Source organism: Octopus bimaculoides, chromosome 2 (assembly GCF_001194135.2).
Source record: "Octopus bimaculoides isolate UCB-OBI-ISO-001 chromosome 2, ASM119413v2, whole genome shotgun sequence".
In the NCBI taxonomy this organism is placed as follows: Eukaryota; Metazoa; Mollusca; class Cephalopoda; order Octopoda; family Octopodidae; genus Octopus; species Octopus bimaculoides.
Window position 1 is genome coordinate 37,073,188 of NC_068982.1, and position 18,107 is coordinate 37,091,294.

General features: G+C 31.5%; 1 protein-coding gene across 5 annotated transcripts in view; it reads left to right on the top strand.

Annotated features, from left to right (window-relative positions):
• LOC106873450 (dystrophin) overlaps positions 1-18,107 on the top strand; it is a 562,674-nt gene that overhangs the window by 196,125 nt on the left and 348,442 nt on the right. For all 5 annotated transcript variants that reach the window (XM_014920808.2, XM_052976364.1, XM_052976366.1 and 2 more), the window contains one exon: positions 9,618-9,773. In XM_014920808.2, coding sequence (XP_014776294.2) covers positions 9,618-9,773 — 156 coding nt within the window. The remainder of the gene's footprint in view (positions 1-9,617; positions 9,774-18,107) is intronic.

The following is an 18,107-nucleotide window of genomic DNA, read 5'->3' on the forward strand; positions in this document are numbered from 1 at the left end:
AAAATAAAAGTGCCATGAACTGCAATTGGAAGATACTTATGACAGCTACTCTTAATTTGAAATAATGAGATCAAAACTTAGTATGCTTGAGATGATACAGGATCAATGCAGGCAATAATTTACTGTGTTGCATCTTTGTATTTCTTTGTCTAGTAAAGATTTTATTGGATGTATTGTTATTAGTTCTTTAAAAAAAAAAAAGGAAATGGTGGAATGTTCTTTTGAAGCATTTTAATTGGTTGTTATTTATAAAGGGTTTAGAGCAACTTATGTGACACTGGTCTTGATTTTAAATATTCAGTTTCATGTGTATTCATCAATTTCAATTCAATCTGGACTTTTATTTGCAAAGTAATGTTGAAGTATGAAAGAAAGTTTGTAGATTTTGTGATTCAGATGAATTTTTTCAGGGCTTATATTTTGAATAAATTTAGTAAAATTACAGACTAGTCTAATTCAGTATTTTTTTTTTTTAATATCCTGTCAAGATTTTATGTTTGGCTATATACCACATTGCTTAATTTATTTTATAGATGTAAAACTAATACTGATTTTTTTTTTTGTTTTGTTTCTGACTTAGCACAAACAGAAGAATAATGTAATCAATTCATGACAATGTATTGATATGAAGTTTGCTTCGCAGCTTCATGGTTTTGGTTTTGATCTCACTTTAAGCAAGTAACTTCTACCATAACCTTGAGTTGACCATGACTTGTATGTAGGATTTGGTAGGTGAGAATTGTGGAATTATTCTGTGTGTATGTAAATACACACTCACACACATAGATAAATAGTAAGAAAGATAAATAGATAAGGTGAATTGTCAGAGCTGCTAAAACATAGTATAGAATGTTTTGCACTATTTCGATCTCTGTGCTCTCTGAGTAAAAATCCTACCAAGGTCAACTTTAGCTTTCATCCTTTCAGATTTGACATAAAATGCCATTCCAAGTCAGAATTGCTAGAGAAGCAGATGTGATGCCTTTCAGTATCTGTTCTGACTCTGTGTATTCTGAGTTCAATTTCTACATAAGGATTCAAGTCCTGTTTATGGTCATATCATCAACTTTTGTTTACTCAGAAATAGTGTCAAGTTAGACCACGAACAAAGAGACGCAGCACCAACATCTCTCTACAACACAGTTGTGCCATGGAACATTGCATCAGTCTCATCTATCTCAGTGAGACCTGAAAGGGTCATGACATCTTTCCTTTCTCCAGGTTCAGTAAATTTAGAAAGCAAAAAAAGTCAAATGGCTTCACAGATTTCATTAGCTCATAACAATTTTAGTTTTAAAATAACATGGAATTAGTGAAGTAATATGCTTGGTAGCCATATTATAATATGAATTTTTACATGGTTTACTTCAAATTCATAGTATTACATGATTTCAAGTATCATCATTTAGACTAATCAGTAGATATAAATTTTATTATATTCTAGTTTCTGAGATCGATAACATATCTGGATTCAGAATAAGTTTGATTTTGTACAGAGTATTCTTAGAATTTGGTCTTTTCTTAGCACTAGATGTATTCATGTGTAGTGATTCATCATCATCATTTAATGTCTGTTTCCCATGCTAGCGTGGGTTAAACAGTTTGACAGAAGCTGACCAGCTGAATGACTGTTTAGGCTCCCTGTCTGTTTTGGTATGCTTCCTACAGCTGAATGCCTTCCTAAAGCCAACCAATTTACAGAGTGTACTGGGTGCGTTTACACAGCACCAGCATGGGTGCTTTTTACTTGGTACCAGCACTCACAAGCCCACAAGATTAGACATGCTCAGTTAGAGAGGTTTGCAAGGGACAAGCCTGTATGTAAGGGCAACCACCACCCCCATAATCATCATCATTTAACGTCCTCTTTCCATGCTGGTATGGGCTAGACAGTTTGACAGAAGCTGACCAGCTGAAGGGCTGTACAGGATTCCTGTCTGTTTTGGCATGGTCTCCACAGTTGGATTCCCCCCTCTCCCCTATGCAAACCACTTTACAGAGTGTACTGGGTGCTTCTACCTTGGTGAAAAGCCGAGTCGTTAAGTCTCATGTGTTATTGTTATGCAATCCAGTGATAGTTCTAATACAAGCATCAATCAGTTTGATCCTCCTATGAACAAAAAAAGAAATTTGTCAACAATAATGGAACATTTTTAAAAAAGTGAGAAAAGTCCTGTTTCTTTTAACTTGTAGTATTTCTCTGCCTTTGGATGACATAAAATATCTCTAACTATATAATTATACCTATCTAATAATGCCTCTACTTCATTTATTGCATCCATGATTTACAAAGTATCTAACATTTGCATAGCTCTGCCTGGTCTCTTAGCTGATATGTTTAATTATTTTTGTTAACTCTGTAACATTACCAAAGGGCGGATCTTTGGATTTGCTTGTTACCTGCTTAAGTTTATTAGGCAGGTAAAAACTTAGTTATTTTGCCAGAATATGAAGGAGGCTTTGCAAGTGAGAGGTATCATCTGTCTCATCCAGTTGTGTTATATATAGAAGCTGTAAATCTCTTTTTAAACTGACTGGCAAAGTAAAAGAAGCTTTGTTTAATAAGTTTTTCTCAACTTTATTGCTTAATATAATCACTTCTGTTTTAGTATGATATCCTTGTTAGTAAGATCTTCCTACCTTTTCTGGCTGTTATTCATTCTGTATTGATAGTCCTTGTTATCAGACAATAATTTGTTTCTTCTCGCAGAGTACTAAATTCAAGTGCCAAAAGAGCATTTGCACTACTTTCGATAAGCAATGTTTGTAAGATGACATATAAGATAGTTGCCTAGCAAGATTAATCTACAAATTTCTCTATCTGCTAAACTTACAACTCAGTCGTATCAAATGTTTGCATTTTTACAATTGACTGCAGTTTCTAAGACTTTCCCTAGCAAAAAAGAAAAAGAAAAACTAACACAACAATGATGACAATTAGGATTGCAATTAGATAGTCACAAACTGTCGGTATTAGTTCTAAAGACACCTTTTGTTGCTTACTTTTTTATTTTTAAAAGAATTGATATTTGTATGTGGCTTTTTTTTCTTAAGAAAGTTTCTTGTTGGTGATGGGATTACATACAGTCAATAATAGGCTCTCCTCACATATACACACTTTTGTAAAGTATATAGAACACAACTGTGCTAATCTTAGAAATATTTTTGATGGTGCCTCATATTTTAAAATGCTAAGTATAAAATCAAATGAATACTGATAAGAAAAATTAGCAGTATATATTATGCTCTGTTAAATATAGACTGCGGATTATTATTGTAGGACTACATTTTTGAGTTAAACTCACTTTCTTTTGAAATATGTAACTCTCTTCTTTTTTCAATTTCTCTTTACATTAGGTAAATTCCTTTATGGTCTGAATTGTTATTTAGAAAATTTTAAAAATTGGTGTGTTGTATATTTTCTGATGACAATTGTCTTTCAGTGTACCTAATTAAAATCACAATACAATTGTGTCTGTACTTTTTTTTTTTAATTTTTTTTTTATTTTTTTGCATGAAATTGTAATTTTGTAGCCAACAGCTATTTAAAGACTGTCTGTTTTCAACTGTGTACTTTTAATTTTAGGGTTGGCTAGGTTCAGTTATATTTATACATTTTAAATGTGAGCAAAATCTGGAACTACAAATGACCAGACAAAAAACTTTGTAATTTGATGATGTTAAGTAATAAATTACTAATAAAGAATTTTGGACAAACTGAAAAATTCTAGCTAGGTTATGCAAAGGAGTAGACAATGTTTGGTATTGCTTTCCTTTTGTGCTCATCTAAGAACCAAAGAATTATGGTGATTCTTAACCAACTAGATATCCAGCATAACACTTTTATCATCATATATGGTAATGGTGTAATAGATCAAAATCCAAGGGAGTGGTTTCTCTTTTAGTGAAAATTACATAAAAGTGAGTTCATTTTGTCAGTGAGCAGGGAGCTTTGAAAATATGATTCTATATAGCTTCAATTAATAATTATAATAATTGTAGTGTTTTTTTCTTTCAATTGCATGATAACATGGCATAATTTGGAATGTTTCATCATTTCTTTAATATGGAAAATTTTCCACTTAGTAAACTATTGCAGGCGAAGTAATGTATTTAAATAAGGTTTAGACTTGTGGTTTTTTTTGGCTACTAATCCATCATCTTAGTCTTGCAATGAGTAAGTTATGCTTTCGCAGATATTCTTTTATGTTAACATAGGTGAGTTTGTTTGTTTTGTATTGTTCCTCCACCCCCACCTCAGCTAGCCTCTGCAAATGGAAACTCTTGCAAACTCTCAAAACAATTGTTTTATGGCTGCACTTTCTATCACTAACTTTTCAACTATGAAGTACATTTTTCAATGGGGTATAGGGCAAGACAAAAATGTCTGATGTATTAAGGTTTGAACTCATGACCATTAAGTCTGTAGTCAAGCTCCTTAGACTATGATAAGACTTTCCACTCATTTTCATCTTCATTCTTAGAAATCAATTACACATTAATATGTTTGTCTCTCTGTTTAACTTAAGGAAATAATTGCTATACAGTAGTATTTCTTCCTGTATGTGCTGTATAATATTTTTTGGTAAACTGCTCCAAGTTTGGTTTCACATATAGATATTTTAAATCTATTATTCCATTTCTTTCTATGAATATGCCTACTTTTGATGCTGTTTATTGTTAAGATTATAGAATCTACTCTAAATGTTAGTGACCTTATTTCAAGACAGTAAGTTCTTCTTTCTGCTGCATATGTAATAAGATTTCATAGCTGTTATGTCATTGTTTTCAAACATAGCTAATGATTTTTAATTCATATTGGTAAAATACAGTTTATGTAATGCTTATTGCACTTCAAATTTCTTTGTTTAAATATATTCAACTATTGATCAGTTAAAGCAAAGAAATATTTAAAAAAAAAAAATTTTTTTAATCAACCATATATGCCTTAAATGTTTTGCTAAAATTTAACACCTCCCCCACCACCAAAAGAAATTATAGCTAACTGCATACGTTTGCAATAAAAGCTATTCAACAAAGTGGACATAACAGTATAGTAAATAGTTTATTTTACAACCATATGGTTTTGAGTTTGTTCTCATTAAGTAACACCATGGTCAGCTTCAGGAGTGACTGATGCTCTGCAAGGGAAATTAGCAAATGGAAACTATGCAGAAGCCTGTTTCATGTGCACATGCATGTATGTTATCCCATTTGTTTCCTAACATTGTTTACATGCTTTAGCATAAAATAATGTCACTGTTTCATCAGTGGTGTCATTGTTTAATGCTGGCCATTGAGCAATCAAGGGAATAAATACCTTACTTGGAAACGAGTACAGGATAGCAACAGGAAGGGCCTCTGGCCATAGCATACTGTCTCAACAAGTCTTCATCCAGCCCATACTTGCATAGAAAAGAGATGGATGTAAAAATGATAATGATGATGATGTTCAAAACCATACTTTTAATGACAATGTATTGAACTAAGCTTACAAGTACTTAGAGCCTGTAAGGCCTACAATTCATAGCCTTAATTAGTGGTTTGTAAATATGCAAGGTTTTTCATCTTTTGACATCGTTTAATTAATTTAGAATAATCCACTCCCTTCAACAATTACAGGCTATGAATAGAATGATTGCCAATTAAAGCAGACCTTTTGTGTGTGATAATTCTAATTAAATTTAGTCGTCAGCTTTCACATTCTCTTGAATTTATATTATTAATATATATGGTACAAATTGCTCTATTTCTCTCATGTTTTCCCCTCACTTTATCATATTTGTGCACATATAATAGATTATTTGCTAGCAATTTTAATATTTGCCTTTTATATAATATATAAGAGATTGGTTATTCATTTTCAAATTCTTTGAAATTGCATGATTTTTATATTTATTTGGAAAGGAAAATTAGATTTGCTCCACATGATACTTTGAACTTTGGCATCATCCTTTTTAGCAGCACTATCATTATTACCATTGCCATCAGCATCTTCTTCATAATTTATTACATATTTTATTTCAAATAGCATGTTTATGGCAGGTCCTGCTGGCAATAAGCTATCATGTTATCAGATGCTTAACCTGTAGCAGTATAGTTTAATGTGTACTAGTATATGTATAATTTGAATCTTTTACAGTTGTATGTATTTCAAAATGCTAAATTGCAGAATATGGAGAAAATGGGTGAGAAATAGTTTTTAAAAAAGTGTATAAAGTATGCTTATATCTAGTGTATGTGGTTGTGTGGTTAACTTCCCAAACTACATGAATTGGGGCTCAATCCCACTGTGTACCTTGGGCAAATACCTTCTATATCTTCAGATTGACTAAAGCTTTGTGAATAGATTTTGTGGAAGGAAACTGAAAGAAGCTTGTTGTATATGTATATCTGTGCATGTATCATTGTCTTGATTTCATGCATCACTATCATACAAGCAATGTCCTTTGCTTCCAATCTTCCTTTAAATTTTGTCCGGTTGTGGAGAAATATTGCATTACTTGAAAATAGTTTAGAGTTGGCAACAGGAAAGGCATCCAGCCATAGAGAATCTCTTCAAAGGAATTCCACTTGGTTCATACAGTCATGAGACGTAACAACAGCAGTGGTGTGGCAATAACAGAGAAATTTTATTTCTCAACCACATGATTTGAAGTTCATATATATATACACACACATGTATGTATGTATGTATGTATTTATGATAGCAAAGGAGAATGGGCACCAGCCAACCCCAAGGTTGGGGTGGGCTGCACCTGCCTACCTCGGTTGCTATAGCATTTTTGAATAATTTAGACAACAGTTTATTCACCACACTCTTTATGTATGCATATACACACATATATATATTGGCATTAGGAAGGGCATCCAGCCACCGAAACCATGCCAAATCTGACTGGAACTTGGAGCTCTCCAGCTTACCAGTTCCAGTCAAACCACCTAACCCATGCCAGCATGGAAAGCAGATGCTGAATGATAATGATGATGATGATGATATATACACACAATGGGCTTTCATGCAGTTTCTATCTACCAGTTTCACTCACAAGGCATTAACTGGTCTGAAGGTATAACAGAAGACATTCAAGATGCCACTGCATTGCATCATAAACAGTTTTCTTCTGAACATGAAACCACATCATTTTGAGGCAGACTTTGCAACGTTTTCTTGTAAATAGCTTTAAAAGGAACATTTCCTTGTAAAATTGCATCTTAGATTTTATAACTTTACAATCCATAATCTTTCTGTTTACACTCAGTTTCTTATATTGATGTAAGGAATTACTTTAAATCTTTCTGATTATAGCTATTATTTATACATGGACATGAAATTGCATAGTTTTTAGCTATTTGTGAAATAATATATCCAAACAATTGTAGTACTTCAAACAATAGTAATGAAATAATTAACTGAAAAATCTACTTAATAATAAAGATAATGTACAGCAACAGTGAATTTACTTTCTAGCCTTTTGAAATTCTAACTAAAATTATATGCCTATGAAATAATCTCTTAAGTTCTTATGAATTTTGGAAGCATTACAAATTTCTTATTACAGTATTCTTTGTTGCTTTATTTACTCAGAGGTAAAAGACAATAATTGCTGTCTGTAAGTTTTAAATTTATAAGTATGTGGTCAGTAGACTAATGCTTTGACTACAGCTATTGTATCTCATTGGCCATTTTCTCTTAAGAAGGTTCATGTCTTGTAAGTTTACTTCATGCACATTTCTTTTATTCATATTTTTCTTTTTCTGACATTCAGTGCTACATGTGAAGGTCAATAAAATTACTGCTTCTTCTCAAATAATATTTTACTCACTTCCTGACGTTTCAGATATGTCAATCTTCGGCTCTAATTATTTTTTTAACTTTATATATCTTATTCATAAAATTGAGGTGCTAGTCTATACTAACCATTCTATTGTTATTCAGTTCCATCAACTTTTTTTGGTTGTAATTCATTTCTTACAATAGAAACTAAATGAATCAAATATGTTCTGTATCATATTTACTGAAGGTTAAAAGGTCACTTCTAGGAACTTCTTTTCTATGACCTGTCTTGGACTTCAATTTCTGCACTTCTATGTTATGCTTAAATTTGCCTAAGTCCTAATCTGTCTGGCCATATAATACACAGATGTTGTATTGGTTATGGACTTTTTACAAAATGCAGAATCTGAAGATGGATGTCTTGGAAGTTTGATAGTAAGCTATTTTTTGTGCTTGATTTTATTCGTTTTATCATTTTAATATTATTCTCTTTATTCTCAAGAGTCAACATTTCTCTATTTTATACTTCTGTTTAAATAATCTGAATGCAAGATGTCACTAAAGTTTTTAGTTCATCCAAAATTTCATATTTAATTTCTTTTTTCCTTTTCCTTTTTTTTAAATTTTTTATATATCTCAGTTACCTACACTTTACTGCCAGTCACATTAGCTAAGAAAATGAAATATTTAAAATTCAGTCCTTACTAAATATAATTGAACTCCTAACTAGTCACTTAAACTCTACAATTTATTATATACATTTCAATAGGAAAAATCTTGCACTAATAGACACACAATTTTATGCAAATATTTTTTTAGTTTCTCTTGTTTTTATCTACTTCTTTGTTACTGGTATGAACATTTCATTTTTCTATGTGCACTTAACTATAAGCTAAGTTTCATTGTATTCTATATAAAATGAAATTGTAATCAACAGGTTTGTAAGGTTTTTCACATTTGAGAACATGGAAACTCATTTCAGTTACACCATATTGTGCTAGATTCTTTGCTGAGTTTACTGAATGGATTCTAAGCTTTGTGTATATTAATTCTTGTATTTCTATATTAATTGTAATTAAGGACTGCAACATTTTTGTTTGCATTGCTCGGTTATCATCATAGTTAAAACCAATATTTATAATTTTGTATCCATCAGTAATAATATACCAAGACTGTTCACAGAGACCCCTAATAATTTCTATAGAATTTAACACTTTAGCATTTAAACCAACCACATCTACATGTTCCACATGTTTTTTATGTTCAAACTGACCAAATTTGGCCTCTCACACTTACCATACAATGTCATTGTAAAAATGTACTATAATTGCACTGAAATCTAGAAGTAGTGAGATAATGTATGATTAATTCGAACCAATAAACATTATGCTTGACAAAATAAACTGAATGCTAAATGGTTAAGTTATATCTAGAGCTACTCTGAAAATATGTATCAACTAATTTTATGTATTTAAGCTTACTACTTAATTTTTGTGTTTAATTTTCAAATTATATTAATCCATCTGCTGTTAAACTACTGAACAAAAAATATTATTCACCCACACCTCCCTTTTCTTTTAATCTATGCTGTCCATAGATGGGATTGAATTTTGTAAATTTTGAATGCTTCTGTAATGTTAGAATATTTGATACTAATTGTATGCTATCCACACTATCAATCTTGTGAGGTATGACTAGGACCTGATTTATAGCCAGAAATTATAAAACAAAGGGAAATGTTTTTTATTATACCTTCACCTTATTGTAAGATCATGTCCACAGGTGCTCATCACTCTCAGTTATTTTGATCATATACTTATTTTTGTTTTTAAATTTTCAGCTCCAGTTAGATAACATCAAAGCTAATGCAGAGACAAGGAAAGCAAATTTATCCATGACTGTTCCCCTTTGGTTCCAATTTCGACGTCGAGTTGAAGAATTTCACATTGCTCTAGATGGATTAGAACTTGTTTTAAAAGAAACTACTCAAAGAGATGTAAGTACTTATAAAGGTGACATGTTTGACTTTTATCAAATGATTGATTACACCTTCAAGAATATTTATACTTTTTGCACTATTAAGTTATTTTATACATACTTTTAAAAAAAACCCTAATTGATTTTATATCTCATAAAATTCTTAGGTTTCACCTCTAAAGGAGAACAATATTGGGTCTTTTTATTATTTCAAATTTCAGATATTATGGTTGTTTTACTTTTAATACAATTTTATTTATTTTGCCTCCATCATTAACAACTTTTTTTAACTTTCAGAGTTCTCTTGCTATTTAACTGACAAATGGATTCTTAACAGATATTTCTTTTATGCTTTCAATATTATTGAGTTAATTAAACTGTCTATGCCTTTGTTCCATCAAAACAAAAATGTAGTCTTGTATCATATTTGTAATATTTCTCTATTGTTTTACTTTTGAGAAATGTGTTGTTGTATCTCCAGGTTAATCTTGATCATATGGGCTTGTGGTTAAAAAAATTCCAACAATGACAATCTATCTTTTGTTTATCTATGAATACATTAGCCAATAGTCCTTTTTAAAATGTTAGGTATGATCTGAGGAAAATTTGGCTGCTCTTTCTAGCATGATAAACAACAGAGAAGTGTGTTAGAGAGCAAAGTTCATTTTAAAACCTGATCTGATCTGTTTAATATATCAGTATTGGACACTGTCAACCAAAATTCTAGACAGAATAGAAAAAGAAGCTCAATGATGCAGCTCAAACAGTGCCAGACGACAGCTACAGGATTTGATTCCTATAAGTAGACATCTTTCATTTTTTTAATTTTTTTATTTATCTAATATCAATTGCATTAAGATTTTAAGAGTTAGACACATTGTTTAAAATATCTTGTTTTCTCTATCACAAATTGAGTATTTACACTGGTTTTTCTATTGTTATGTCACTTTGATTGAATTTTCTCTTCTCTATGATCTACATTAATAAACCCTTTTAATTTTGTACCATTGATTTCAAATTCCCTACTAAACCTGATTATATTTATGTAAGACCTTTTATTTGAATGCACAATTCCAATATATAGTGTGTGGTTGAAAATATTTTTAAACAATTGCATAACTGTTAAATCAATTACAATATGAAGATAAACTTTAGAAAATAGCTTAGAATATTATCATTCAAGTAATATTTTATTGAGAAACAAATTGTGAAGAAATTTGTTTGAATTTTTCCTCTTTCATGAAATCAAATCTTTTTCTTGTGGTCAAAATATTTTTTAGTGCTAAGAATGTGCCAGAAAGTCATGTATTTGAAAGAAGGTGCAGAATATCATTAAATTTTTTTCTGCTGTAGGTTTTATTTGGTGACATGAAGTGTGTATCTTTATCTCATGTGACAAAGGAAAAGTTTCAGCCTGTCTGTCAATCATGACAGTCATGCCTCCCCACCTTATGTCACTTTTCTTTTATTAAAATTCAGTATGTCAACAGATTTGATCATTCACTCTGTCACAATGATTCTCAAACCCTTTTTTTTTTTACTTCTGGACCCCTTTGATTCCTTTTTATTTGGGTTGACCCTCATAACCAGTTGATGCTTAAAAAATCCTATTATACTTTATAATTAAATATTGTTAGGAGTTGCGTATTGTAGAAGTACAACCAATTTACTGTGCATACATTTTAATAAAATCTTATATAGACCTCAGCTGAGAACCTCTGCTCTAACAGTTCCTTCTAAATTCCTTGTAAGGTTTGCACTACCTAAAGTTTGTTCCCCATCAGTTTATTGTAGATCTAATCACTTAGTTTTATTGATGAATGCAGTGTAGGCATCAAGTTTGCAACTATTAGAAATTTAAAAAGTATTACTTTGCTCTGAACATTTTCATACAAGTACTTCTACATATTTACTTTTACTGTAGTGTCCATTAAAGCTAGATTTGTTATATGTCATGCTTCAAGTAACACTTTTCACATCTTACCATTTCTAATAGTGTATGAAAAATGCCAGACAGTATTATTAGTAGTGATTAGTAAATTATTTCAATTCAAAAAAAAAAAAAAATCATGAATTTCCTTACATTAACAGACAAATGTATGTCAGTAATTTCTTCAGAATTATTCCATTTAATTTGGTTATTCAGTTTCTATTATTGGTACTATCTGTTATTCGATTAGAGCTATTTATATCTCATTACCTATTTCAAACTCCATACAAATCTTGCTAGCTTTCAGTTCAGACATATGTAATTTGTTTACCTTCAATATTCTCTGAGTTACTCTTCATTCTTTATTGGTGTTTGCGCAAGTCTTTATTTTTACTGCATATGTCCTTTTACAGTTCACTTAATTTACTTGTCAATTATTACACAAAGGCATTGAATGCCTAAATACAAATCTCAGTTATGGTTTGGGATTGAACCTGCTTCTAATTAGATTATCTTATTTTTTTGTGCTTTTTTTTATGAAGATTTTATTAGTTTCTAGAATTAAGAAAGTTGTGACTAAATAGCTGTCTGGCTTAGAATTATCTATTATTGGATTCATTAAATTGTTACTGTTAGATCACTTCTTTTGTTCTGTAATCACAAATGTTAATTGCTTGAAATTGCTCACAAATCTTTTTAAAAGTTCAGTTGGCTTCTCCTGTAATAAGACAGGAATTATGTTATTTTCAGATAAATTTCAAAACGCTACCAATTACACTGATAGTCATTGTCTACTTCCATGATATTCATCTATTGTAGGTAGAAAAGTTACTTCTTTTTACAAAATTAGCTTCTAAAGTGTGTGTGTGTGTATACATATATATATATATATATATATATATATATATATATACACACACACATCAACGCTATCATAGGAAATCTGAAGTTTTTGCTGATATGAACTGAATAGGAGCTCAGAACACTGACATATTTAAGTAATTATTTACTGAATTACCAGTAGAGGTGGAAAATTTCACTCTGAAAATCTTGTAAGTTCAGAAAGAATTTGATGTTGAACATATATATGCAGGCATACCATGACCATGTGGATACAGGATTCACTTTGTAACCATATATTGGCACCTTGAGCAAGTGTCTTTTGTTGTAACTGACCTATAACTTGTGAGTGACATTGATAGACAGAAACTATATGGAAGCTTATTTTTGTGTTTGTGTGTGTGTATATACCTACACACATACATGAGTGTATACATATGCATAAATGTTTGCTTTCCACATGTCTTTGTGTAGCACTGTCTCAGAGACAATGGTATCTGTTTACATCTGTAAAAAGCTCATCCTGTAACTTTGATTTTGTCATTTTAAGACCACTGGAATATAAATACATTACGTGGAAATAGGTAGAGTTTGGCAATAAGAAGGAGATCTGGTGATAGAATACTGCCTTAATGAGTCTTATTTAACTAAATGTAGTCTTTGTAAACCAGTACTAATAATACTGAAGACATGAGGCCACTACCAGAGATTAGATATTACTAAGCATTTGCAGCAACTTTGTGTTAGCAATGTATTATTCATTTGCTGTGGTGTGTAGTGCAAAACTATTTCCTTGATATTTAAACATGTTCTAGTATTGTAAAAGGACTAGGCTGTCATATTTCCATTCTCTTTGGTTTAGAAAATATGAAAATACTATGGATATTGTCCCCTTCCTATAGCTGAATATTTATAAAATCTTCCAAAAATATTCTTTTGACATAAACATCATAAATGCAAGCAGAAGTATAATCCTAAGTAGAAGGAAATTCTTTAAATTTCTATTGATGCTACTTCAATAGAAAAAAGTATGCATAAGACTTATGTTGTTGGTGATATGGATTGATATATTTATGTAGGTAAATGGAAATTCATACATTAAACCACCTTCTGGCAACAAGGCAGCAGAATCAGTAGCATGCTGGACAAATTGCTTAAGTAACATTTCTTCTCGCTTTACATTCTGAGTTCAAATACTGTTGAGGTCAACTTCGCTTTTCATTCGTTTGGGGTCAATGAAATAAGTGCCAGTTGAGCACTAGGGTTGATATAATCAACTAGCCCCCTCCCCTAAAGTAGAAAGAAAATAGATATACTAGACCACCTTAGTGCATTACTGTCAGTACTTTTAGACAGACATTAATGTAGTCATTTTAACAGTTAATTAGCTGATAAAAAAACATGTACTGGCATTCACAGTCACATAGTTTGGGGTTCTGCCCCACTTTATGGTATCTTTGATAAGTGCCTTCTACTTTAACCTCAAACTGATTTACCCTTTACCATTCACATTATTCTGTATTGTGTAATTTGTCTCACATTGGCTTGCATGTATGTAACTCAGTTACATATGCATGCACACACATACACAGTACTGAAAATGTGTTGACATGACTGTGTAGTTAAGAAGTTCACTTCACAATTACATGGTCTCAAGTCTGATTCCATTGCATAGCATCATGGGCAGTTGACTTCTTTTATAGCTTCAGGCTGACTTATGCCTTGTGAGTGCACCCAGTACACTCTGTAAAGTGTTTGGTGTTAAGAAGGACATCCAGCCATAGAAGCCATGCCAAACCAGACATGTGGAGCCTGGTGCAGCTCTCCAATTTGCTAACTCCTGTCAAAACATCCAACCCATGGCAGCATGGAAATGGACATTACATGATGATGATGATATACATACACACACACATCACTTTGTGGCCTATATCCTTTTAACTATATGAATTTTACAAATATCTTGTTTTTTATGTTTGTAGCTGTTCTCATTACCATCTTATACACCATCTGTTTTTTCATATTCATCACAAATTCTCAAAATATGTTCAAGCCAAATGTCTTGACTATCTTTTATTCAACATTTTTCCTGTTGGTGTCACTCCTCTCTAACCTTGAATACTGGTACCATCCACATATAGCTGAGACACCTTATGCTAGACTTGCACAGCTTTTATAAATAGAAGCTTGAAAACTTCCTCCAATGGAGACATGACAGCCTAGTCCTTTTACAATACTAGAACATGTTTAAATATCAAAGAAATAGTTTTGCACTACACACCACAGCAAATGAATAATACATTGCTAACACAAAGTTGCTGCAAATGCTTAGTAATATCTAATCTCTGGTAGTGGCCTCATGTCTTTAATATTATCAGTACTGGTTTACAAAGACTACATATAATTTTCAAGGCCTGAAATGATTTCACGCCTGATCAGTTGGTAACCGCCATGCCTCGCCACCATTGCAAAAATGATTTCTCCACTCTGGAGTACTGCTCAGATATCTGGGTAGTCACCACTGCTATGTACACAAAACACCCTAGCTCCCTCCTAACCATCACCACTACCACCATGAAATCCTGCTTGATTGATGAAGTCTCAGCCACCAACATGCTACAACCACTATGATACAAGCTACTGCATTTCTTTGCCTCTTCTAGTGCTATTAAAATAGCTCTTGTTCTCCTAAATGTAACTAGATTCATTTGCTCCTCCTCCTATCATCTTTAAAATGTCTTTATCTACAATAGCCTAAACTAAACATGTGGCATAATTTTCCTCTTCAAAAATGCATCTTTCTGGAATTTCTTATTTGTTCATGTGTTTCCTGTTGCAACCACCCCCTCTAAAATGAAAAGAAACGCTAACCTGAACTGCAACAGCATTCTCTTTGGTTTAGAAAATATGAAAATACTATGGATATTGTCCCCTTCTTGTAGCTGAATATTTATAAAATCTTCCAAAAATCTTCTTCTGACATAAACATCATAAATGCGAGCAAAAGTATAATCCTAAGTAGAGACAAATTCTTTAAATTTCTATTGATACTACTTCAATATTTGGACACTACATTTTTGTATTGAATCAATTGAAAAAGCTTCTATTTCTGTTGAGCTTTAAATGAGTTATAACAATTACTCTTACTAGTATACTTAATATCACTGTTCTCAACTTAGCAGGCTTATCTTTGAAGAAAGATCTACGTTTAGTTTAGGAAATCCTTCTTCAGGGTTAGGAAATAACCCAACATGTTCAACAGAACTTCTAGTTCTCTTCCTGATACATGGCATCCTGTTTGTGTGAATATGGTAGGATAAAAAGCCTAAAAAATCAAGTTTACTCTTGGTTAGATTGAGATTTAAACCTGTAAGCTAAAAACAGCTCATATTGAGCTGATAAAACAATTTTATTAAAATTAAGTTAATAAAAGTAGTAAATGTATGTTTTTTTTTTAATCTACCATGACTCTACCATGATGCAGTTGTACTTAACTTGTTCATATCTATACTTTTACTCTTTGCTAAGTCAGTTTAGCTATAATCTTACAGTTGTCCTTTTATTTTTCTTCTGAAAGCAGGAATAAAATAAACATTGAATTAAAAGAAAGCTTTCCTAGAAATTCCAATGGAGCTTGTAAAATTATGCTGTTACTGTTTAGCCTCATATAAGCTCTGATCGAGCAAACCTATGATCAAAAGTATTTCACTCAGGGCCATTCTGTCTTTTTTATTGCATGTTTTCTTCCATTTTTAAAACAATAGATAAAGGACTGATTTGATTGCTATTTCTAGCAAACCAAATAACTCCATAAAAGCTTTCTCGTATCTTGTGTAAAATAATATTATTTTGTTGGTCATTTGCATTAAATATCTCTTCAACAGAATATAAAAAAATATTAAATATCTCCTTAATAGAATATAAAATAGTAGTTTGCACAGGTGTATTATCTAAATATTTCCACGTATTTGATGTTTGTTGTATTGTTATGCTAAAACAATAGAACTGAATTGAATCATCTTGGCAATAATTTTAAAATGCGAGATTTACAGTTAAACTTTTCACTTGAATACTGTAAATACACTATCATTGGAATCGTTGACATTTTCTTTGTTAATTGAATATTGCATCAATGAGGTAAATTCTATCTTTTTTTTTATTATTTCATGTAACGTTTCTCTTAGTGGCTTTTACTAACACTTACTTCTAGCTACAAAGTTGTACTCATTTAACCTATTTGAAATGTTGCCAACCATCTTGTTTCCTTCAAACAGTTCTGTGTAATAAAACAATATTTTGCTATTAGATCTGAACAGTAAAATATAAATAGCAACAACAGCTGTCCATTGTTTTGTAATTGAAGCAAGCTAGCTAAAGGAGCTATCTTTTGTTTACTGTAAATAAGTTGTGATTTGAAAAGCTGTCCTTGATGAAGTGTATGATAATTATCATTATTTAATAAATAGAAATTATAAACATCTTGTCACACAATCAATGATTTAAAATGGAATGCATATTTTAATAACAATAGGAGAAATTACATCTTGACTTTTCAAAATATAGTTATCATTTCCTAATCTATTATTCTCTAGGAATATAATTTGAAGATCTAACAATATAACTGGATTATGTAAATCATTACTTTAATAGGGAATATAAATATGTATTTAATATCAAAGAGCTGAAAATATAACACCATTTTTCTGACGAATATTTTGCGTGACCCCAGTAAAAAATTTGGACATCATTTGTGTAATTGTCATAGATTGTTGGGAAACATACCACATAGAAAGTATCACATCGGAAGTTTAAATATGTAGGCTCTAATCAGAAATCTATTTAATAAATAGATTATTCCTCGACTTTTATAATTTTTTTGGCTCGTAATAAAGAATTGCTAATTTATAAAGTTTCATTTCTAGGAATTTAATACTGGTACATATACATTTTTCATAATTTCAGTTGTTTGATTTATAACATACTACAAATGTGAAAGTTTGATCTCTCTGACTGAGTAGTTCAGTGTGCAAACATGTGGTTCTGAATTGTGATCCTGCCACATAACATCTTCTACTATGGCCCTTTTGAATAAAATTTGTCAGATGGAAGGTGTACATCAGTTTGCAGGATACTTATGCACATGCACACACATTCATCTTCAAGTGGTTGCAATGTGCTTTACAATGCTATAATAGGAATCTCCTTAACTTTGGTAATTCACCCTCTTTTAGAAAGTCTCCAAAATGTAGCATCTGATATGGTCTTGTTGTTCAGCATGATGGCAGTGGCCAGTCAAGAAAAAGACTACTATGTGTTGAGCAACAATTGTAGAGATGAATGAAATGTGCCCCCAAAACTCCTCTTTGGTCTTGTGCTCATACCTTGAGATATTCTGATCTCATGAGTTGGTGTGTGTACCATCAAACCTGTTTTAAAATTCCCTATTCATAGGCTAGGTTTCTGCTCCATAAAAAAAAAAAATTCTGTCTTCACATCATAGAGAAGGCCAGCCTTGTTGACTTTGAAATGAGTTGAATCTCTCTCTCTCTCTCTCTCTCTCTCTCTCTCTCTCTCTCTCTCTCT